The sequence below is a fragment of the Sceloporus occidentalis genome, unplaced genomic scaffold (assembly GCF_023333645.1).
Source record: "Sceloporus occidentalis isolate IW3139 unplaced genomic scaffold, rSceOcc1.0.p SCAF_4, whole genome shotgun sequence".
Taxonomy (NCBI): Eukaryota; Metazoa; Chordata; class Lepidosauria; order Squamata; family Phrynosomatidae; genus Sceloporus; species Sceloporus occidentalis.
This window is the reverse complement of record NW_028316984.1, coordinates 66531143-66555054: the sequence shown is the minus strand read 5'-3', so window position 1 is coordinate 66555054 and position 23912 is coordinate 66531143. Positions and strand designations below refer to the sequence as shown.

At 38.4% G+C, this 23912-nt stretch overlaps 1 protein-coding gene across 3 annotated transcripts in view; it reads right to left on the bottom strand.

Annotated features, from left to right (window-relative positions):
• Positions 1–23912, bottom strand: part of LOC149313947 (sorting nexin-4-like) — a 50425-nt gene that overhangs the window by 23991 nt on the left and 2522 nt on the right. For all 3 annotated transcript variants that reach the window (XM_089520207.1, XM_089520208.1, XM_089520209.1), the window contains exons 2-8: positions 23336–23454; positions 15860–15998; positions 15271–15420; positions 13969–14016; positions 12601–12656; positions 2451–2523; positions 881–942 (exon numbers count right to left, since the gene is read on the bottom strand). In XM_089520207.1, the coding sequence (XP_089376333.1) occupies positions 881–942; positions 2451–2523; positions 12601–12656; positions 13969–14016; positions 15271–15420; positions 15860–15998; positions 23336–23454 (647 nt within the window). The remainder of the gene's footprint in view (positions 1–880; positions 943–2450; positions 2524–12600; positions 12657–13968; positions 14017–15270; positions 15421–15859; positions 15999–23335; positions 23455–23912) is intronic.

Genomic DNA, 23912 nt, shown 5'->3' with positions numbered 1-23912 from the left:
CTCAGCACATAGAGGGGATGGGGTGTTTAAAACCTCTATCTCCTTCAACACACAACTAACCACCATCCCAAGCCACAATGGAAACTTCTCTTTCAGAGAGAGCAGATGTGAAAGGACCTTTGGTGTAATGTGCAGGGTGTGGAAGTCCCTAGTCCAGAGTGGCTACCTGGCTGCACACTTTCATCTCTTCAACTTGCAGGCTGCATTCTTGCTTCCCAGGAACACCTCCACCACAAGAGAGAGACCAATATGGCTTCATCTATCCATCAATGCAGTTCTAGTTGGTGCAGGACCTGCTTCCCTTATTCCTTTCCCATTCCTTTTTCATTTTATATCATGCCTATGACAGATTTTTTTCTGTACAGTACTAGAAAATTTTAGGTGCTGCAGAAGAGAATAACAAAAATTGCTGCCAGCTGAAAACTTATTTGGATTTATTCTCTCCTCAGTTGTTTCTGATCTGCTGCTCTTCTGTGTTTTACATTTGTTTCATACTCTGTCTATGGAATTATTAAACTGCTGACTACAGTCACTTGGATTATTCATGTGATTCAAAAAGGTGGAAGAAGAGCCCTCCCTCTATCCACCATCTTGAGGGAGAGGAAGGCAAGCCATCTCCAACAGGCCTCCGAGGGAGAGCAGATGTGCTGGACTTTCCCCCTTCCCTACTGTCATTCCCTTCTCCTTTTGTGTCTTGTCTTTTTTAGATTGTAAGCCTAAGGGCAGGGAAATGTCTAATTAACAAACTGTAAGCCGCTCTGATAGCCTCGGTTGAAGAGCGGGGTGTAAATAAATAAGTATTATTATTATTATTATTAAGTATTAAAATTTTAATAAAAATCTGAGGATGACAGATTTAAAACCTGTTTTCATCTCTTACCTGAAAACTCTCCCATAATTCCCATGGACTTTGTAAACACCATACAATCGATCTGCCACTCTCTAGAATAATGACAAGCCTCTATTAATTTTCTAGACATATTTTTGAAGGACAGGTTTTAAAGAAAATCCAAAACTATCAGTCTGTCAGATTGCCAATCCAGAAAAGTGAAGGAAGATAGACTTGAATTATAAAACAGTAGGAGGTAAAAGGTCACAATTGTTCTCCCAGTGAGAATTTTCTCTGAAAAAATAAAATGCTTACTTGAACCAAAGATTTCCTCCTCATTGATCCAATTCACATCTTGATCTACAGAACATATACTTTTATATTACAACGTAAAATTTTAAAGGCTTATTATATTACAACGTAAGATTTTAAAGGCTGCTTATTAGATTTTTTTTTTTTTAGCATGGGCCAAAACAGACTGCAGAAATAATCCATCTTGAGACTACTTTAACTGCCCTGACTCAATGCTAGAGAATTCTGGGATCTATAGTTTAGTGAGGCATTGAGCCTTCCCTGTTAAGAGAGCTCTGATGCCACAAAAAAACTACAGTTCCCAAAATTCCCTAGCACTGAGTTGGGACAGTTAGAATGGTCTCAAGAGGGATTATTTCTGCAGTCTGTTTTGGCCACATATTCCATGTTCTTAAAACCTGAGTGGTAAATCTGAGGTAGATTTTCTCTACAAAGAGATGCCAACTAGTATGTAAGGTATCTGGTCTGAAGGTTTCGTTTTTTCTAACTAAACTGGTAATTCTAATTTTTTAAAATAGCTCTAGCACAGGAGTCTCAGTTTCAAGAATTTTAGAGAGTACAGTCATATTAACTACCTTTTAGTTCTGTGATATATAACTCAAAGACAAATACAGACAACATTTAGAGCAGATAAAGTCAGAAATTTTGTATCTAAAATTTTCAATCTATATTATCAGCTTCGACTATTAAACCCAGGGGTATCTTTAAAGCAGAAAAACAATTCTTTACATCTCACAGTACATAAAACAGGGGTTTATCATGACTACACACAATCCTGTCCTCAGACCCACAATAAGGAGACTAAAAAGAGAAAGAAGCATGGATAGATGAGCTCATAGCATAGGCTGAAGTTCTTCTGGTTGAAATCCAAGAAAAACAAAGAGCATATGTTTTGACCATTGATATCACAGTGCAAATTAATGTAATAGGTGAGACAGAGCGTTCCCACAAGACCACTAATTGCAGGAGAAGAGGGCCGGATTAATGAACACAAGGAGAGGTTAAAGGCACCTCCCTAACCACCATCCCATTCCCAAGGAAATGCATCTCCCATTTTGGGTGCCACTAGTTTATGCTATGATTCCATCTCCCTTTCTTAAACTGCTCCTTTCAGAGTTCCACTCACAAACATGTGGCTGCCTTTCACATCTGTCACTCTCGTTTCATATAGTTCATTACACAAATCAAGACTGTGTTTTTAAGAAAACAAATCAACACTTCCAAAACACAACACTGCAGTCAGTTCATTTTCAGTCAACAATGCTGACTTAAGAGTACACTCATCAAATTCCAAAGAGAACACACTTACAGCTCTGACTCTTAGAAGGTGTGATATGACAGACTGCAACTCATCACTGTAGTGTTTAAGTTCTGTAAATCTCCTGAGAATATAAAAACAGATAGTAACATCATTAGCAGTTCAGGGATGCAATTTCCTGAAATTCCATGACAAGGTAGAATGAAAAAACTTAACAGCACTAAGCCTGGGACAGTATATTTAAACAGAATTATCTCTGCTTCCCAAAGTAGCAACCACAGGATAAAATAACTATTTAACAGAGTAGTGTAGTAGCCTATAGAATTGGAACTGCCTGAGCACAACCAATCTGGCATTGCATTAGTCCATCTGTACCATGACAACTCATCCAGTAATAACATTCTGAAGTGAAATTGGGTACCTTCATTCAGTTAACAAGTGTATATTTCAAGGGCACCCCACAACATCTCTGTGACCATATTCAAGAAAAACAAAACATACTGCCATATCCTACTTTTATCACAAAACTGAGCCTCTACATTTATAATATAACTCTACCGTTGACATCTGATCATCATATTCATTTGCAAAGATGTAGCACAACCAAAAAATTCTGATGTTTCAGAATGAAAATGGTATGCATGATAAGAACACACATTTTGTAATTTGTGTTTAAACCTGTATTTGAAACACACACTTGTTTTTGAGATGGTCATTGATGAGCAAAGCTCTCTAAGAACTGCTCTTCTATAGTTTTCTACTATCTCCATGTACAGTCACTCCCCACATAGAAAGCAGCTCACTAGTATCAGGATGCACCCCATGGGACACAAGGGTGCATAATGGCACACCAGTGCAATCTTGTGTGCCATGGGGTCCGCTGGTGTAAGGGCCCACCTCATAGCCAACCAGCACCATCTGCAAAGAAAGAGCCATTGTCCACATAGACCTGTGGTGCACTCCCTGAAATTCCAGGAGGGCAATAACTCCTCCCTTTTCCCAGCTGCAAAACTACAGCTAGATGGTATTTAGAAGATGCTTGGCTGCTTCCCACTGGCCACAGGGGTGCACCCCACCATTGTGCTACCAGAGACAGCCTCATAGAACACAGAGGCCAGGCAGAAATATATGGGAGAGTTACATCCAACAGAATTTCAGCCAGTGTATGTAAGAAATATAGCTTAGCTGAACAGTATAGACTGCTGAATGAAGCACAAATCAAAATGAAACTACACATAACAAAATAAAGGTACACATGTACACACTCAGTAGAGAGGTATGCGTTCATTAAGGTGGCTCAGCTAGCATTAATATCTTCAGAAAATCTCTCATACAGGAAGAAAAGATGACTGTCATATACTAACCCTGATTGATGTCTGTCCCAGTTATTCTACATGGTGTCCCCAATATGTGCTTCAGGTTTTTGCTGTTTTAATAAAGTAAGTACGTAAAATACAGTAGACCCTTGTTATACGCTGGGGTTTGGTTCCAAGATCCCCCGTGTATAACAAAATCTGTGTATGCTCAAGTCCCATTAAATATAATGACAGAGCAAAATGGTGCCCCTTATAAAAAATGGAAAATCAAGGTAAATTTATACTTTTTTTGAACATTTTCAAACCGTGTATGCTTGAATCCGTGTATAAAAAATCCGTGTGTAAGAAGGGCCGACTGTACCACCTCAAACTCTGTGCTATTCTTTGCATATGCACAGTTTATATGGATTACAGTGCAACACAATAAATATTTGTACATAAACAACCCGGAGGAATACTTAGTTGCTGGTAGAAGATTGACTGGGTAAGGCTCATGACTCCTATATCATATGATACACCAGAGGTGTCAGTGAACTGTAAAACTCCTAGCAAATTGCATCCAGAAGGGGCTGCAGTCAAACTTCAAATCAGATCAACCCTTCTCATGTGTAAAGCCACTGTTGGGAAGGGACTCCAGCCTGCCCATTACAAATGAAGTCATAGCTCTTTTACTGTATACATGCAGATCAGTTTGTAAAGAAGAAATACAGTGTGTCATGTCAAGCAGCTGGATAAAGCCCCTTCCAATCAGTGGTTCTGGTTGTAAAAAGGAACTTGACATTCATTCACTTTACAGATTTATATGTTGCTTTTCAATATGACTATTTTCAAAGTACTTTATAACACAACAAAATGATAATGCAAGCATACTTAAAAAACAGCAAAAAGGGGATTGGAAACAGTCAAAGGGTGAGTTAAAAGCCAAGAAAAATAAACAAATTATTTATTGGTGCAAAAAAAAAAAAAGTTAACAAAGTGAACATTATGCAAGACCTGCTAAAATTTACTCTGGATTTCCAAACTTTGATTTATGTGGAAACGTGACACTACACCCAGGGAGGCCTTCTCCCCAATCAAAGTCAGCCTTATTTCAGATGGAGGACATACCTGGAAGAAAGTTTCCAGAAACCTGATCTACGTATACAGGTAGGCCATGCGCCACAAGGTGCTCTATCAGGTCCCTAACTATGGGCCTGGACAGACTGTCACTTTGTGCCGGCCTGGGCCCAAACTAGGGCTGCGGTAGGGTGGAGCATTCACACGCTCCCAAACCCTACTGTGTGCTGTGGACGCCATCTTGGTGCACCCCCGTTTACACCAGGCGCGCCACATGACATCCGCCATGCGCAGCACCCAAATGGTGCAGCGCATAAGGGGCGTCATAATACCGTGCCATGGCAGTTATGGCATTCATTCTGCAGCACAAAAGGAATCCTATTTTTGAGGCTTCTTTTTGAGCCATGCAAAGGGTGTGGCATGTTTCTGCCAATCTGTCTAGCCCCTATGTAAGATTTGTGAAAAGTTAGTACCAGCACTAGAAATTATGTTCAGAAATGGATCAAGCTCCAGCACAGTTATTCAAGCACTAACACGATCTATTCCCAGCTACGGTGACTCATGACTCATTTTTGAACAAGTAACAGTCTCAAAATGCAGCCCTATAGAAAGCATTGCCTAATCTCTATGTGACCAAAGTATGGACACAACCATGATCAGGTTCTCTATTCAGGAGGAGCCAATGCTAACACATGAAACCAACCACTGGAGGGCTCTCTGTGGCATTATTGCAACATAGATCCCAGTCATAAAGCTGAATCTATACTATAGGTTCACCTTAAGGTTACTATAATCGGAAACGACCTACAGTTACACAACAATGACGAACATTTCAAGATTTTTTGGACCCCCATCAGCCCTAGTGACTGACCATGCTTGGATGTGGCCAACATAGTCCAACAACATTTGAAGCACCACATGTTTACTATTCCTACTTTAGGGACAGCATTGTTACATAGAAAACAGATCACACTTCACTTTCTTTCTTTTTTTTAAATCATGAACCACCCAGCAACACTACTGTCTGTCTTGCTGGGATTAACTTTCAGTTTATTGGTTTTCAGCAGGTCCAAAACTCATTCCAAACACTGAGGCAAAGCTGAAAGGAATTAGGTGTTATCTAGACACAGACAACTGACTCACTCCAAATCCATCTGCCCAGCACGCCACACAAATGTGCAAAATGAGACAGAAAAATGGAACCTTACAGCTAAAATGTAATGGAATCAAGCAGAAATCTGCAGTACCACCTTTTAGAACTGACCCCCTAAAAGTACATAGGGGGCCATTGAAGCAATATCCTCAACCTTAGCATTGAAGCCATGACTAACAACATAAAACATTATCAGGTCAAATAGAATGAGTAATCTATCCAGATCTCTTAGTAGTTCAACGAAGGGAAAACTACAGGTATGTTGTATATATGAAGACAAAATGATTATATGAAGTAAGATAAATAAGATAATTTGGTAAAGAATAAATGAGAATGGAAAGTAGATTGGTTTCCAATAAGTGGCAGTGTTATAGAAAGTCAAGAACAACTGGTTGATATCAAATCAGTATTTGATGGGGAGGAAGGTTAAGAGTGAATGTGAAAGAATGTTAGAAGTAGAGAAGAAGTTAAGAGTAAGTGAGATAGGGACAGATGAAGTACAAAAGGAAAAGAAGGAAAGAAAGAGGAGGCAGCTAAGAGTAGCCATGGAGTGGGGAAAATAGAGGGTAGGAAGGAAAAAGTGGAGTTTGAGAAGAGGTGGGGATGTTTAAGGTAGATTGGATGATAAGAATGGGAGTGTGAGTGAAGGTAAGGTAAGGTTATATGAGAGAGAGATTGGAAGTGTAACATGTTAGATCAGAAGTGTAATAGATTAGTGGTATTAAAACTTCAGGGATCATCAATATTAATATGGATATACCCATATTTTCCAGCGTATAAGACGACTGGGCATATAAGACGACACCCAACTTTTCCAGTTAAAATATAGAGTTTGGGATATACTCGCCGTATAAGACTACCCCTATTCCAACGCACACCAAATAAAAATTTAAAAAACATCAGATTTAATAATAATAATAAAATTTTATTCGTATCCCGCCCCTCTGAGAACAATTGATTTGATTTGATTTCAAGATATGATTTCAATATGGTAATTTTAATTCAAATGCTTATGACATGCAGGTACTTAGCAGGAAAACTTGTTGTATACAAAGCCTGCTTGGATTGGTCAGTTCTCCCTACCTGCCCAGCCCTCCCTGTCTCCAAGACTATCAGAGCAGTAGCACAAACATGGCTCTTTTTTCCATACCCCAGGTGTCTTGGACACCTGCAACTTGCTCCGCCCTTCACTCACACCTTCTTGGTGAGGCACCCCCTCATCTCATCATCGGGACCGCATTAAGTCACTTCTTTCCACAAATCCTGAGGAGTGGATTTTCTTCTACTGTACTTGTACAGCTCCACCCTTGCTGCTTTCATACAGTAGCCACATATGGCAGAGATGTTTCCGTGGCCGTTTTTGAGGCCCCCCCCCCCCCATATGCGGTGACTGCAGATTCTCCAGTTCAGCTCAGAGGTTTCAGCACCCGCCCTATAAGACAACACCTGGCGTATAAGACGACCCCTGACTTTTGAGAAGATTTTCCTGGGTTAAAAAGTAGTCTTATATGCCAGAAAATACAGTATATATAACATGAGTTTGCTAGGAAATGAGTGGAATATATGTGTATGATTCCTATACAGTGGACCCTTGTTATACGCTGGGGTTTGGTTCCAAGATCCACCATGTATAACAAAATCCGTGTATGCTCAAGTCCCATTAAATATAATGGCAGAACAAAATGGTGTCCCTTATAAAAAGTGGAAAATCAAGATTTGATATTTGAAATTTATACTTTTTTGGAACATTTTAAAACCGTGTATGCTTGAATCCATGTATAATAAATCCGTGTATAAGGAGGGCTGACTGCACATATATTGGTTTTAATGTGTTGGTATGTATTTGAATAGTGTTTTTATATGTCAAGTATTTCATTTTTTTTTTAAAAAAAAAGGATGAGTGATATACTATTCCCTGTCTTTCTACCAGCATGTCTTCTACTGAGGTGATGACTAGCAGTTTCCGTAACGCTATGAACTTTGTGACCCAACAATAGTGACCACCAATATTATCAGGTCCAAAACCAGCCTGAAATTAATCCAGCTCAAATTAATTCAATAGTTCCTGGAGTTGAACAGGCATCACTCTCTCAAGTGTCTTGATTAGGAAAGAGAAATGGTCACTCTCTGTGTCCAAAGAAAGCCTTTAAAAATTAAAGGAACTACCTCACAGGTGCCACTTCCAAAACAGCTGTGTTGTCTCTCTCTCTCTCTCTCAGAGAGACACTTGCTAGTTTCTGGATCCAGCTGTTCAGCCACGAAATCCCTCATGCTAAATGAGCAACAGGTTAAGTAAACAAGTAACAGTTTGAAACTCACTTGCAAGTGATTTTTATACTTTGTGTATGTGAACTACACATACACAAAAAGGGAAGCTCAGTAACATACTGGGACAAGGAAAGAGAAAGTGGAAAGAAGTCAGCCAGCATCCACACAGTCTCAGCTAAACAGGGATATTCAATATATTATAGAACCTGAAATTCTCTTGTCTTTTTAGCTATATTCTGAAGAGAATTCTCATTAAAAGGGGGGAAAAAAGAAATCAAATTCCTCTCCAAGAAATACTGAATATCTGAAATGCAATTAGTATGGATGCAGCTAATGTTTTCCAAAGATACCTTTAATAATAATAATAATAATAATAATAATAATAATTAAAAGAAGAGGGTGAAAATAAACAGTGTCTGGCAGAAGACAGAGAGGGAGCCTCAAAATAAGATGCATTTTCACTCCCATCTATACACAGCTATGCATGAGGTTTTGTCAAGTTGGATCCAAATCCCCCGAAGATTCAGGCTCAGTGCCCTTGACAACAGTGGGTTTGTCACTTTCTTTACTCTTACCCACTCACAGAAGAGTCCTCTGTTAAGTCTTAGCTGTGACCCCCTCCTTATGAAAACAGATGATTGCCTTTTGAATAATTTTGAAAAAATTGTCACAATTGTCCTTTTTATTTAATGCTCACTCCCTCTCTATTTAAGGCTATAGAGCTACAGCAGGGGAGAACAGATCTGTGTGAACAACTTCACAAATGTTATCCAATATATGTTTCCCTGTCCCCATTGTTCAAAGTGCCAAACTGCAAGCTTACTGAACTAGGCTTTCAGATATATTTTGGGGGGGGGGGGGGGGAGGGAATCCCTGTATGTAGTGAAAAGGTTTTCAAAGTAGCACCCCTGCTCTAAAACTGCTGCATATGTCTTCTCACTGAACAAATAATTCTCACTGAAAATAACCCTGTACGAGTTTATATATTAGAAAAATAACACAAATTCTGCCCTCAGATGGTGTTTGCTGACTTTGGGCTTCTGCCAGTATTTGCAATAAGGGAAAAGACTAACTACAGTTCAATTTCCCCTTCTTACAGCAGTAGGAACAAATAGGTCTTAAAATGTAGTTAAAGGTATGGGTAAAAGTGGCCCTGGGAATGGAATGGTATTAGCAAGCTTCCTTTATCAGCATATGTTTCAGCCAACATAAGCAGAAGCCCTAATTGTATCAAGTATACTGTTTTTATGTTTTGCATGGTGTCTTTAAAAATATTAAGGGATGGGGGAGGGAAGCTTTGAGTTTGGGAAATTTTGTAATTATGAAGGGCAAAACAAATTTTAGTCAAAATATCGCCCAGATGTTTATTTTTCACCTACACACTACAACATTTTTTATTGTCTCTCTAAAATAAAGCCATTTTCTAGGATAGGAAAAGCTTAATACCAACTATAAAATCATCTGTAAAGTTGTAGTTTTTAATGCTGAGATTAGCAATGTAATTCCAGCTGCTAGGTTTTTTGCTTTCAATGTTATGTGTGTTGTTTTTAAAAAGAAAAAAAACCTCCAAAAATTATTACCCTTTTTTCCAATTGGTGAAAAGATAAAAATGTTATCAAAATTTCTGAACACTTCTCAAAATCTATTTCCCCTGCAAATGAAATGCAGAAGAAAATATCAGCCATAATGAGCCACTAAACCTTGCAGCAGCAGAAGAACTTTGGCATATTCAAATGCATTAGTGACACAACTTTTTACCTATGAAGTCAGATAACTAAGTCATCTCCACAGAAATGAGAAATTTCCAAAAGCAACCATTTATAGAAAGACAGACAGACAGAGGAAACTTTACAGAGTATACATGTCTACTCAGATGTAGGTCCTACATCTGCAAAATTCACAGCACAAACACACAGGCAGAAGACTCATATATTTTATCCAGAAAATAACAGGGTTAAAATAAACCAACCCCAGGAGTTTGTTCATTTTGTCTCTTATTGTTCCTGGTAGTCACAAGAAATATTCTGGTATAAGACAAACCATGGATCTCAAAAAACAAAAGAAAAATAAAAAAGAACAAAAAACAGAAAGAACAGGAGCAAAACTTGGGGTTTTCTGGTCTTTTTAACCCCTAGAAAGCATCCTCATATGATTTTCATGGAGAACAACAGGCTACCCCACCACCCCAAGAAAGAGATGTGTAGTACCTCCTGCTGCTGTGTGGACTTGCTGCTTGCTACCTGCATGCTCCAACTCCCCTGGTGGACTGCTGGCCTCAGACTACTTCCTGCCAGGACCAGGCCCCAGGTACCCAGCCAGGAACACCGGTTTCCCTTGCAAAGGGGATAAAGGCTGGGTGCCTGCTGTAGTGGGCCTGCTGCTGGCAGGCCCACCACCAAAGGGTGGGTGCCCCTTTGGGGGAGCCATTTCAGAGGGAACAAGGACAAGGGCCAGTTCATTTGGCTGGTAGGGGAGGATATATTTTAATATATTTTAATGTAATTAATTTAACCGTATTTTGATTAATTTAACTGTATTTAGTTAAGGTAATGGGATGAATTTTTAGTTGGGTATTTGTTATGTAATTGTTTATGCATTTTTAAAAAACTGCCTTGATCTGTTGGAAAGGCGGCATATAATTTATTACACATTCACCAAAAAGAAAAAAGGAAAACAACAACAGCCCAGCAGCTGAAGCTGAGGCTACTGACCACATTTACCTCATTATTTATTCACCACTAGCTTCTGTGAAGACCAAGACATTTACTTTTGCTATGGGCCCAAGCGAGGTATTGTGGTATGAACACTGTATTATTATGACTCTGGAGATCAAAGCTCAAATCCCCACTCAATAACTGGGTTGACCTTGGACCAGTCACATTCTCTCAGCCTTAAGGGGAATTCCCCTCTGAACAAATTTTTCCAAGAAAACTCCTGTGACAGGGGTGCCTTAGGGTCACCATAAATCAAAACGACTTGGAAGACATACAACAATAATGAGGCATATGGCTTTACAAGTATTAGTAGAGGAAAGCACATCTTCTGGACCACATCAAAGGAACATGTACTCCTATTTCTCCTAGAGGCCAGCCACAATGCCTGCTGAAAGTCCACAATTAAGATATGAGAAGGAATAGCTCTCACTTGTTTTTGTTTCCCTGAACGGGTATTCAGAAGATGGTGTCATTGGAAGTAGCATACAGCCACAATGAATAGCACAATGACAGAAAACCTACCTAGAGGAAGTAATGAAGCCAAAGGAAAGAAATGAGGCCTAAACATATAGAAACATACAACTGTGATGCAATATATTTTCTATGCAAAGAACAATCAGCTCTTGGAGGCAAATACTGTTTAGACAAGTAAAGGGAATAAGGATCAACATCTAACATGCTATGAGTTATTTAAAATCATGGGTATCTATTGTACAATGGGACCCTAATATCTGCTGAGGTTTGGTTCCAGGATACCAAAAATCCATGGATGTTCAAGTCCCATGAAATACTATGGCATAGTGAAATGTTGTCTTTTATAGAAAATAGCAAAACTAAGGTTTGCTTTCTATAATTTATATCTTTTTTGAGTATTTCCAAGATGTGGATGCTTAAATCTATGGGTAAAGAATCCATGGATATGAAGGACCAACTGTAACTCACAATTATGTACTGTGACCAAGCAGCAACCCTTACTAGGTGTATGGAGAACGTTTACAGAAAGCATACAAAAGAACAGTTACTGAATCGAACATGCATTTTGTTCTACATTGTTTCCAAGAGTAGTCTTTCAAATTCTGGAAAATTCCTTAGCACAGAGGCCACAGACTTTCTCACTTTTATTTTAAAAATGTATTTCACAATCAAGAAACAATTCATTGGTCACAGACATTCCATATTACCTGACCTTGTTAAACAGCAATATTGAGCTCTCTCTACAAGGCTTGTCAATCCACCAGTTTTACTAGCATTCTTAGGCCGTACTTTCCTGGGAGCTAGGCTCTATTAGGTAGGTGCTTACATCTACCTAAATAAACATATATACTATTGTACTGTCAATGTATCAAGTGATTTAAACATTTAAATTTTTATTTTGCGCAGTCCCTCTGGGTTACAGGTGACAGTGCTGCTATATAATGAAATGGCTACTGAGGATGAGACATACAGTGTAAATTACTAAAGGTAGCAGTGTGCATATATCTGACGTTAAGAACAAAATCCAACATATTCAGTGGACCACAATTTATATTTAAAAAGAAAAAAAAGTTTAGTATGTTGATAACTACAGCATAGGAGAGGCTTTTAATCCCATATTTTCAAGATCAGTTTGTGTTTGGGATTAATAGGAATCTAAAATGTGCACCAAATTTTAGTTTGATTCTAACATTTGATAAAGAAAAAGAAACCACACTTACTTGTCTGGGTTTTTCACTCTGAATGTTGCATTAAGAGCTTTTAACCTAGAATCTGCCTGGCAGAGGAAGAACATATATGCACAAGATTAAATTACAAGTTAACTAGGAATGCTCAACTTTATCATAATTTTCAAGGCATCTGTAGACATTAAATAAGCCCTGTACTGAAGTGTGTGCACACACACAGACTTTGTGAAGCTATTTTATATGGGAGATTATCACACCTAGAAATCCCGCCGGGACAGATGCAGGATTTAAAAGTCAAAAATGAGTGTTATAGCACTTATCCATTCCCAGGCTGTATGCAACCCATACCCATCCTGTATAGCCTATCTGCAACCCAGACTTGTGTTGCAGCTGGGAATTTCCTGTTTCTGAAAAAGGTCCAGGCTGTAGACAAGCTGCCCAGGATGGGTACAGGCTGCATACTGCCTGGGAACAGGTAAGTGCAATAACACATTTTTTACTCCTGCATCTATCCTGGTGGGTTTTTCTGGGTGTGATAATCTCCAAAGTCCAATGAAGTCCTTTTCCAGGCAACATTTCATATGACACAGAATCCTTACAAAGGCATTTTCATGAAGGAATAGAATTGTTGCATGAAAAAAGAATTTCGTAAGTATGATCTTACTTTCATACTGCACAAAAAGTATTTACACACACAATGGAATTGTCTACTATGATCTACTGCATGCATAAAAAGTATTTACACACAGAAATGAAATTGTTTATTATGATATCTCAAATAGTTTCACGTTACAAAAATCAAGCTATACAAAGAAGCTGCAAGACTATGCAACCCCCCCCCCAACTCCTATTTCCTTTCTGAAAATGGTATTTGTATGTTCAACAGAAAACAATGGGGGAACGGCAGCTTTTTTTGGTAGAAAACTAGTTCTAGGCTCTAATCTAGAAGAGAAGTATGGTATTAGAAAAGGACCCAGCAGCTTCTCTTCCTTTCCTTTTCCCTTTTAGAAAAGCATTATTAATTTAACATGTAGCCCGGCCTTCAATGAAGAACTTTACAAACTTTTCAGTAATGTTCTGCTCAAACATGGAAAATCACAGCTATCCCCAAGAATTATTTTTACTTATTTATTTTACGTGTGTGTGTGTGTGTGTGTGTGTGTGTGGTTGTAATGATGGCAAGGTAACTCACTGCAGAGTTGTTCATTTGAAGCAACAAAATGCTTGCCTTTATGGAAATGCACAATATTTCAGAAGTAAAACAGAGGTTTATAATATCTGATGACTTTCAGTTGCCAAAGTTATTCTGGATACTTCTTCCTACATTACATTTTATTTATGAGTTCATTAATTAGGTATACTTAGACTGAGAGATATTATATTTGAAAAGTATATAATTACCTTCAGCTGAAACCCTGTTTCATTCACCATCTCCTTCCACCCACCTTCCTAGAAAGTGAAAATGCATTTTAATTGTTATACTAATTGTCATAGGAATGTTAACATTGTCTATATAAGAGCACACATTTAACACTGACCTGATTCATACCAACCAAAATATATTTATTTGCTCAAAATCCTAAGTATCTGCATGAACAAAACAGACTTGAAAATGAATCAACGTAAGTTACTGGCCACAACATTTTTGTGTTATCTGGTTATGTGTGCTCTATCAGTACTCTGAAAATAAAATGAAATAATAGCTCCAATTTAAACTAACATTCCAGTCTTGTCACCAAGATGCAACTACACATTAATAGGTTAAGAGGCAGGACATGTATTACTAATTTCAACAGTTGTATGAAATGTAGTCATGAGGCCCTTTCACACCACAGAATTATAGCACTTCAATTCCACTTTAATTGCCATGGCTGCATCCTATGGAACTCTGCAATTTGGAATTTGGCCAGAGCTTGCTCAGAGAATTCTAATTACCCCTCGCTATACTACAAATTTCAGAATTCCATAGGATGGATCCACAGTAGTTAAAGTGGAATCACAATGCTATAATTCTGTACTGTCAAAGTGCCACTACTCTGCTTGTTTAGAACTCTGAAGGCTCTCTTCTGACAGACAAAGAAACCCTAAGGTGACCAGTCATATGCAAAGGCAGAAGAACAATTACCTAGCTCTGTTGTTGAATCTAATAATCTCGAAGTATCCTACCTTTTACTGAAGTGGCAGGGAAGATCAGAAAGATCAAACTGGTTAATGGATGCTCTTTCCCCAGCTAATATTTCAAGCTGCTTTTGCTCCCCCTCACCCCCATAAAGAGAAAGAAAATAGGAATGGGTCAGTTCTGTCTGCTTACTTTGGAAATCTACAATAGGTTTTCCTCATTACATTTTCCTGCAATGTTTTTATGTCCACTTTATACACTTAGGAGACTTTCAGCAATAGCACTGCCAGCTGTTCAGCCTTTTCAGTTAGAGAAAGCAGTAACATATAGGACTACCTTATGCCAGGTCAGATCATTCATCCATCTAGCTCATGTCAATACTGAGGGTTTCCAGGCAGGATTCTTTCTCTTATCTAGAGAAGCCAGGAGTTAAACATGGGACCTTTTGCATACAAAGCAAATGCTCTGCCACTGAAGTATAGCACCATAATTATTATATACTGATAGCTCTGTATCTATATAAATAAAATTGGGATCAAAATAGTGTTCTAGGTTTTGTTTTACTCTAGAGAGTACTAAGATACCTGGGTTAAAAAAGCATTAAAAATCTTCTCCCGGCAAAGAACAGGATGTGAAGCTACACGCAGGAGAAAATTTTCCAAGCCAATTCTTCTTCTTTCCACAAAATCTGGATCCATGTTATCTGCTGATAACTTATGCCAAACGAACTCTGCCTGTGGAACAAATGGGAATGTTAATAGCAGGCTATGTCTATTTTGTATTAAAGTGGTATAGATAAGCCAAATTACGTTAATGGTGTCAGTTACTACATTTTAAATGTAATTTGACCTGGGGCAAAACCACTTGAAGCTTTGCATTCCAGTCCTTAAAAGTACTTCTCAAGATCAGCTCTACTCTTCCTGCATTCTTACAGGGTATCACCTACATGAGCAAACACATCCTCATTGAAAAAAAATTTTTTTTTACCTGAACTCTATACACAGATAAGTGAGTGATATGGTAACAGTGAAGCCTTGAATGAATTCTCAAGTGATGTATTTTGTTTTAACCTATGGCCTGAGCCACCATATAAAACACATTAATATACACAAGTAACACTTTATTGAGGAAATGGAATAAACAGAATGAACTATAGTTGAAAATTTTCCTTACCCTTTTTTCTGGCAAAGGTGGCACAATAATATGTGGATAGTTGACTAGCAAATAATTCCTCAGCAACTCAAATTCACTATAGCGCCTCCAAAGAGAGTCTGGGGGAGAACACTGCCCTTCAGCCTGAGAATCCACAGCCCTGAAAGACAGCAGAATATAACTTTGAAGAAAGAATGCTAACATCAGTACAGCAGCCACTAATTCAGTCTTCAACTTACATACAACTTCTTAGGATATTCTTTGTCATGATTTTTGCAATTGTCTTTAAAGTGACATTAGGCTACATCCAATGTTAGTCCTACCTAGAGTACATTCACAGAAATGAATAGGATTTGTTAGTCACAACTCACTAAAGTTCTATTCTACAGGTCTATTCTAGGGTGCATCTACACTGTAGAAATAATGTAGTTTGATACCACTTTAAGTGGTCTAGCTCTATCCTATGGAATCCTGGGATCTGTAGTTTCACAAGGTCTTTAGCCTTAACTGCCAAAAAGTGCTGATGCCTCACAAAATTACAAATCCCAGTATTCTGTAGGATGGAGCCATGGCAGTTAAGGTGGTGTCTAACTACATTTTTTCTACAGTGAAGATGCATACCAGATAGGATTATTGTCAGTTTCAGTCTACAGTCGGCCCTTCTTATACACGGATTTTTTATGCACGGATTCAAGCATACACGGTTTGAAAATGTTCCAAAAAAGTATAAATTTACCTTGATGTTCCATTTTTTATTAGGGACACCATTTTGCTATGTCATTATACTTAATGGGACTTGAGCATACACGGATTTTGTTATACACGGGGGATCTTGGAACCAAACCCCAGCGTATAACAAGGATCCACTGTATTATGCTGATTTTTGAATTCTGGAATTCAGATACTAACCTTATCCTGCCCTTTGTTAAGACTAACCTGGAACACTTTTAAGGCAATGGGCAGGATATTTTAAAAATCATGTATTTTAGCAGAGGACCAGTAGCTCGTTTTTATTCTTGCAGTCACCACTGCTCAACTTTCAAACACTAATAGAATACTGTTCAACTACCATGTGTCTTACAGCAAATCAAAACTGAATTATACCTAGAATCCAAAATGACTAACCCGAGACTACAATACTTTGGACAGCTCATAAGAAGGCATGGCTCTACTGAAAAAATAGTGACGCGTGGTAAAGTGGAAGGAAGTAGGAAAAGAGGAAGACCACACTGAAGGTGAATAGACTCAGTCAAGAAAGCCACAGGCTTGTGTATGCATGACTTTAGCAGGGCTGTAGCAGGGAGACTTGGACGTCTCCCATTCACAGGCTCAACATACATAAAAATCAACCTGACAGCAATTAACAGCAAATGACACGTATATCTTAGGAACACCCACGGATCTACTTCAGGTTATTTGTGCTGCAGTGTTTCCTTGCTTATTTGTAAATGGCATTTCTCCTATATAGACATAAGATAGAAACCACTGTTTTATTAAATGTCATCCCCTGATGAATGAACTTTGGTTTGAAAGACAGAACTGAGATTTTTCTTCCTTTTTGTTTGACCTAATATGGACTTTTATTTTATTTCACTATTTATTTATTTGGCCAACATGACTACTTCAGTCAGCATCTTTATCAGTACAACAGTCTTCTGGTTGTACATAAGCTTCATTTTAATTTGGCACCACAGTGCAAAAAGACTCCCATGTCCAACAGCTGCAGATTACATACATACAAATAAATAATGTTTTCAGGTTAACTCAGCTCCATAAATATACACATAAAAAACAAGCTTCCTTTCTATATACTTTTATGCTCACTATGGCAAGTGTAGGCTTGCCCCCATGGTATGCAACTGTCCTTCCAAACATTGAAGCTGCAGAGATGGTGTAGGTATAGATCATCTTAGCAACTGCAGGGCAACTGCGGGGCAACCCTTGCCCCCAGCCCAATAGTTGAGTGAAAGCATGAAAATCCACAGCAGAAAAATGAGAATGGGAAAGGGGTTTGTTTAATTGCTGCCCAACACAATCTGATCACTGGTATTCTGCTGCTCCTTTTTCCTATAATAGAAAGAGTCAGGATAAGTATTTCTTCTACCACTGCTTGGCATTAAGACTTGGAAGCTCTCTGACCAAACAACAATTGAAGTAGGTATGCTCTCTGTTTGCCTTTTACTGCCAGAAATAGGTGATGGATTTCCTGATTTACTGTTGGGCAACGTTCCTTCAGGCTGAATGGGGGAGGGAGGAGCAAGACAACCCACATTTGTAGATGCCTACTCATATACTCATCCTCTCTCTCCATAAAATGGATGATAACAAATACCGTGCATGCACCTAGTGTAAGTTAAGCACCTTTCACAGTCTGTATCTCCCAAAAAGCCTCTTCAGAGGGTTGGTGGGTCATATGAAAGGACAGAGAAAACTGATTAGAGATCTCTTGCATGACTAAATCGTGATAGGGATTGTATTACACCTGATCTAGATCATCTGCAATGTCTACCAGGATGTACACACGTGATTCAAGCTTCTTCTTTTTGACCTTAAAAGTTCTAAATGGTCTATGTGTTGATTAGCTCAATGAACATCTAAACTTGGAGAGTAGCTGCTATCGATGCTAGATCCACAAGAGAAAGCACATTTGCACTGTAGAAATAATGCAGTCTAACACTACTCTAACTGCCATAGTTCAATGCTATGGAATCCTGGGATTTGGAGCTTATTGTAACACTAGAGCTCTCTGGCACAGAAGGCTAAATATCTACCAAAACCACAAATTCATAGCATTGAGCTAATGGCAGTTAACATGGTGTCAAACTGCAGTATTTCTGCAGTGCGGATGCAGCTGAGGCTCTAGAACAACCCCAGAACCTTGGAAACCTCTTCCTCCTGAGGCGATTTTGTGCTCTCCTGCACCATTCAAGAGACAGCTCAAATTGTTTCTGAGAGGTAAGCCCTACAGAAGTGTGCTCTGTGATGTTTAAGGAGTTTTAAATTGATCCTATGAAGTTATTTTCAAGTGTTACATATTGGAACACTGGTCAAGAAACAGTCTACTAATGCTGTAATTAAATATATTTAGCCTATACTGCTTTGCTAGACTGCCATTCCACTAACTACACTACAGTCAAAAGTCTTTTGGATGACTATTCACTAAGTGTTGTTCAGCAATTCTAAAGAAGTGTTCAGATTAAGAGATAGATTAAAATGGAAAGCTGGAATTCTTCACTGCAACAAAATGAGACAAAGTAGGCTAAGTAAGAGGAGTTTTCAGTCCTGTTAAACATTTTTCCATCTGGCTACATTTTGTGGCCATAAAATATCACTGATGGGAGAATACCTCTCCCCAGGAACTTTGCTCTACAAAGGAAGTTAAACCCACAAAAAGTGCTCATTATGCTGAATAACTTCATCATCATTTGACTTTTTTTTTTCAACCACACTAATAACTTCATCTCCAAATACAAGCATGGCGGCCTCTATCTCAATTACTATGATAATCACTTGTTGACATTTGGTCTAACTCCTCAATTTGTTATTGATTTGAGGAACAATATGATTCCTGTTAAAAATTCTGACAAGAAAACCACATGCTTCCCCTCTTAATATAGCTATAACAATGTTCCTTATTCATGGACTAGACCAAGATGACGGAGCAAAGGCTGGAGAAAGGGGTTAAAACCTTGAACGTTCACCTTTTAATGAATATTATCATAAGTAATTTAGATAGGGCACTGCTCTAAAAGCCACATTTATTTATCTTAATGAAGAATGCCAAACTAAAATAGTGGGTGGGAAAGACCCTCTAATTCTTACTGCTATTTAAACTAATTATCTGAAATGAGCCATTTAACTGAAGAAAAATCTTAAAATTAGAAAAGGAAGTAAGTACCTCAAGTTTATTTCCAGTAAAAATAAAAACCCATGGACCAAATGAATTAAACACTTCTGCTGTTTTACTATTTTAGGCAATGGATAAATGATGCTGTTACCTCTCTTCAACATAACTCTGTTGTACTAAAAATTTTGAAGCTACAAATCCATACTCGTTTCTGGGTTAAGCAGTATTCACTCAAGCCCACTTCTGAGCAAATATGTACAGGATCAGGCCCAGCTTCTCAAACCTTTCCTTTTTCTTCTACTTTCTAATAGAATATACTTGTTTACTTTGCAGGTATCAGTCACTCTCGCACACTTTCAATCATACATCTGGCCAAATAATGAGTTATTTTGAGTCCAGACAAGGATCTTGTGGATCTTTAATGAGACTCAGTATTTCAAGAGACATTTAAAGTCTTTCTCGACTGGCTGGCTCAGTTTAAGGGGCCCAGAAATTTTTTTAGTGGACAGTGTTTCCTGTTATTCTAAATTCGTACTTAAGAGGTCTCATAAGTATTTATATCTGAATTTGAAATTTGGAAAAGAATGCTTGTCTGCCAAGAAGACAGACAAATAATGAAAACGGTATAAATAGAGCAGGTCATTCTCATTTTGGAATGCACCTTGCTTTGACCTAGTTATGATTTTTTCCCTTTGTTTCACTGGAAATGCAAAGAAGCTGACACACCAAAGGAAACAAAAAAGAGTTCCCAGTTCTCTACTTGCATCAGGGGGAAAAACATAAACATAACATATTTGAAAGGCAGTCCAGTGGGAGAAAGTCTGTATTTTTTAACAAAAGAAGGAGAACACTACATTAACAAATAAGCAAAACAGATCTATAACCACAAGAAAAAGAAGGAAAAACAATGAGATCCTTCCTTATACCTTCTCAGTACATCTTTCTGTCATCTACATACCCTTCTCACAGGACAGTCTTAACCACATTTTCTAGCATACTGCTTATGTTTAACTCCCCGTTCTCTACAATGGCATGCATTCCCAAGGTGATTTACAAATCATGAACAGCAACTGTAGTGGAAAACAAGATGTATACTACACCCTGTAGAACAATTACAACTTGTTTCATTTCCTTACAGTTCAAGTGAAGAAACTATTTTAGTTCCCTTTGGCAAAATGAAGGTCTATGAGGAGAGCAGTTTTGAGACCATCAGACTCAAGCTCACCATTTTTATGGACAACAGTGACTCTTGCAATCATTACTAATCAAGGTTTCTAGCCTCCTATAATACAAGCATTATTTTTTTCATTTTACATATTAAAGTAGTCTAAAAGAAGAATAAATGAGCTTATTCTCACTTGGACTAGGTAAAATGTAGATTTCTTACAATCAGCAAATTGTTATGAAGAGAAACGGAAGCAAACTGCTTCCACTGGCTGTACTCCTGCGCACACCAAATGAATACAATATGGCTCACTTCTGTGCACTCTGCATAAGATTGAACTGACAGATACTTTTGACTTTGCAGACCACAAGTTTTTTGATTTACAATGTTTGTCACAGCAAACAGAAAATGTACTGCAGCAGCTTGAAAAACTATGTAATATCATAAGCTTTTGTGAACTGGAACTGGAATCCACTTCATTAGATTCACGAAATCTGATGCTCATTTGGCAGGTATACACATATCTGTCCAAAAGCGGGGTGAAAGGAGAATATGAACACTGAGATCAAATGGAAATGAAAATGCAAAGAATTCTGAATAGTGAATTCTGGTGACAGTAAAGATCTATGGACAACAGTGGCATCTATGTCTCAAGAAAACACTGTTCTTTCCAATGTAAAGTCGAAGGCTTTCATGGCCGGCATCCATAGTTTTTTGTGGGTTTTTCTGTGGCTGGCATCTTCAGATGCTGGCGAAACGTCAGAAGGAAGCTCTGCTAGAACATGGCAACATAGCCCGAAAAACCCACAAAAAAATGTTCTTTCCATTAGACCTGATCCCCTTCCCTACCACCATTCCCTTTTCTTTTTGTGTCATGCCTTTTTAGATTTTAAGCCTGAGGGCAGGGAACCATCTAATTAACTGTTTGTAAGCCAATCTGAGAGCCTTTGTGACTGAAGAGCTGGTGTAAATACGCTAAATAAATAAGTAAATTTAAGTTAAAACAACATGTAAGGACTCTCTCCACTTTATTTAATGTGTAAGCCATGTTTCCTGAAACTGAAAGCAACCAGATATTCTATACTGCTCACTCTTCCTTTAAAGATAATTTTAGAAGTTTATTTACATTATTTCTACTATCATACAAGCAATTCCATAAAGTGATGGCTCAGTTAGGGCTGGAACAGACCGGCACTAAAAGGCGCCTTGCAGGCGGCATGACAACATGGCATATGCATGATGTATGCCTTGACATCGCCCGAAAGCCACCTGCCTGTCCACATGTGGGTAGGCTTCATGGTGCTCTGGTGGTGTGGCCGAGCACTGCAAAGCCTCTTTTTGAGCCGGCCAATAGCCAGATCAGGTCTGAAGTGTGCAGCTACCGTGGCCCTGATCTGGCACTCAAGGTGCCCCTTCAGTGCCGTCTGTACTTGTCCTTAGTCAGGTAACAGGGTGTAACCTCATTCTGTTCTAGCAGGACACAAGTGAAAGCTAAGGACTGTTTGGTAAAGAAAATTTGTCTGAGATAGCTATTCATACTTTAGTGCGGAACCAATCATTTCAGTTTGAATATCAGAGTGTTAACTCATTTCAATTATCAGCACATTTCCCTCTCTCCCAATCACCACATGTTCCAACAATGAATTACATTTGCTCTGAAATTTGACTACTAGCAAGGTTTCTTTCAAAATATTTCACACCAAATCAGGACTGAATACAGAAAGTGAGGGCTAGTCTCTTTACTAATAATCTTTGGTTTGGGGTGAGGGGACGTCATGCTGATTTCTATGATTAGCAACATTTATTCTAGTACTATGTCTGTGTGTGCTGTCAAAATGAAAGAGTCAGCAGTATACTTGCATCCTATGAAGCTTTCAAACTGATTACTAACCATTTCATTTTGGACTCATTATGGTGGAAGTAGCATCCCTCCTCTCACAGATTAAATTCATTCAAAACTCAAAACAGAAAAATTCTGAGAACCATAGAAAATCTATAACTGAATAAATACAGACTATCCTTCAGGTACATGTTGCCATATACATACAAATTAACAAGGATCATTTCAGGAACTGTTATCAATTTGGATGATCACCATATTTAGTGTTATTAAGCTGAGAGGCACACAAATCTTTTGCCTGCATGTGCAGCCCTTCTACTTGGCACCAAACCATGACTAAATCAGGAAACCTCTAAATAACCACAATTTTCTGTTTTGTCCAAGCTCCTGAACTAAGATGAAACTGTGGCTTGAGATCTTGGTTTGTTTCAAAGCTGGTAACCAGAGTTTCCCAGTGGAACAAAATGTGAAACTATAGTTAAGTAAAGATGTCCTTGTTCATAAGTTGCTGCAAAGAGGTTGCACGGGTAAACAAAAGGCTTGTGTTTTTCTCAGCTTAATAAACTCAGTTATAACATCCATAAAATAACACACTGCATCTGGCCATTAAACTACAGGTGCCAATCTATTAAGTTTTTCACCCACCTCGTTTCCACCAGGTAAGCAGTGTAAGTTTCCTGCATATTCATGGCATTACGTCCGGTACGTTTTTCTGCTTCCGCAACACTGATTTCTATTTTCTTCAATAAACAATCTTCCATCATCTTTTTCACCAAGAGGAAAAAAATGTGTAAGTACTATTTGCTCTGCATGAGAAACTATTATGTCCTTTGATTTCTGCCAGGTGGCAAAGTCTGACTCTTAACAAGAGAAAGCCAAGTTTAATTTATTATTGTCAAAGTGCTCCCAGTGATGAAAGCAAATTCACTTCACAGTGCATGTATTAAGACATTTACCCTTTGCAAAATTAGAATCAGGACAGTCCTTATCACCTCTATCACCCCCTGAACCTGTGTGATGTTCGTTTGCATGTGCTGAGTCTAGATTTTGTTTTTTCAGGACTGGTAGCCAAACTTTTGTTTACTTTAAGGACACTCCCCTTTCCCGCTTAACTGCTGAAACAATCCTGGGAAGTTCATCAGGCAGTGAGTGTGTGACCAGCACAAAGTCACCCAGTGAGTTTCATAACTCAGTGGGAACTAGAACCCACTTAGAAGCCAAG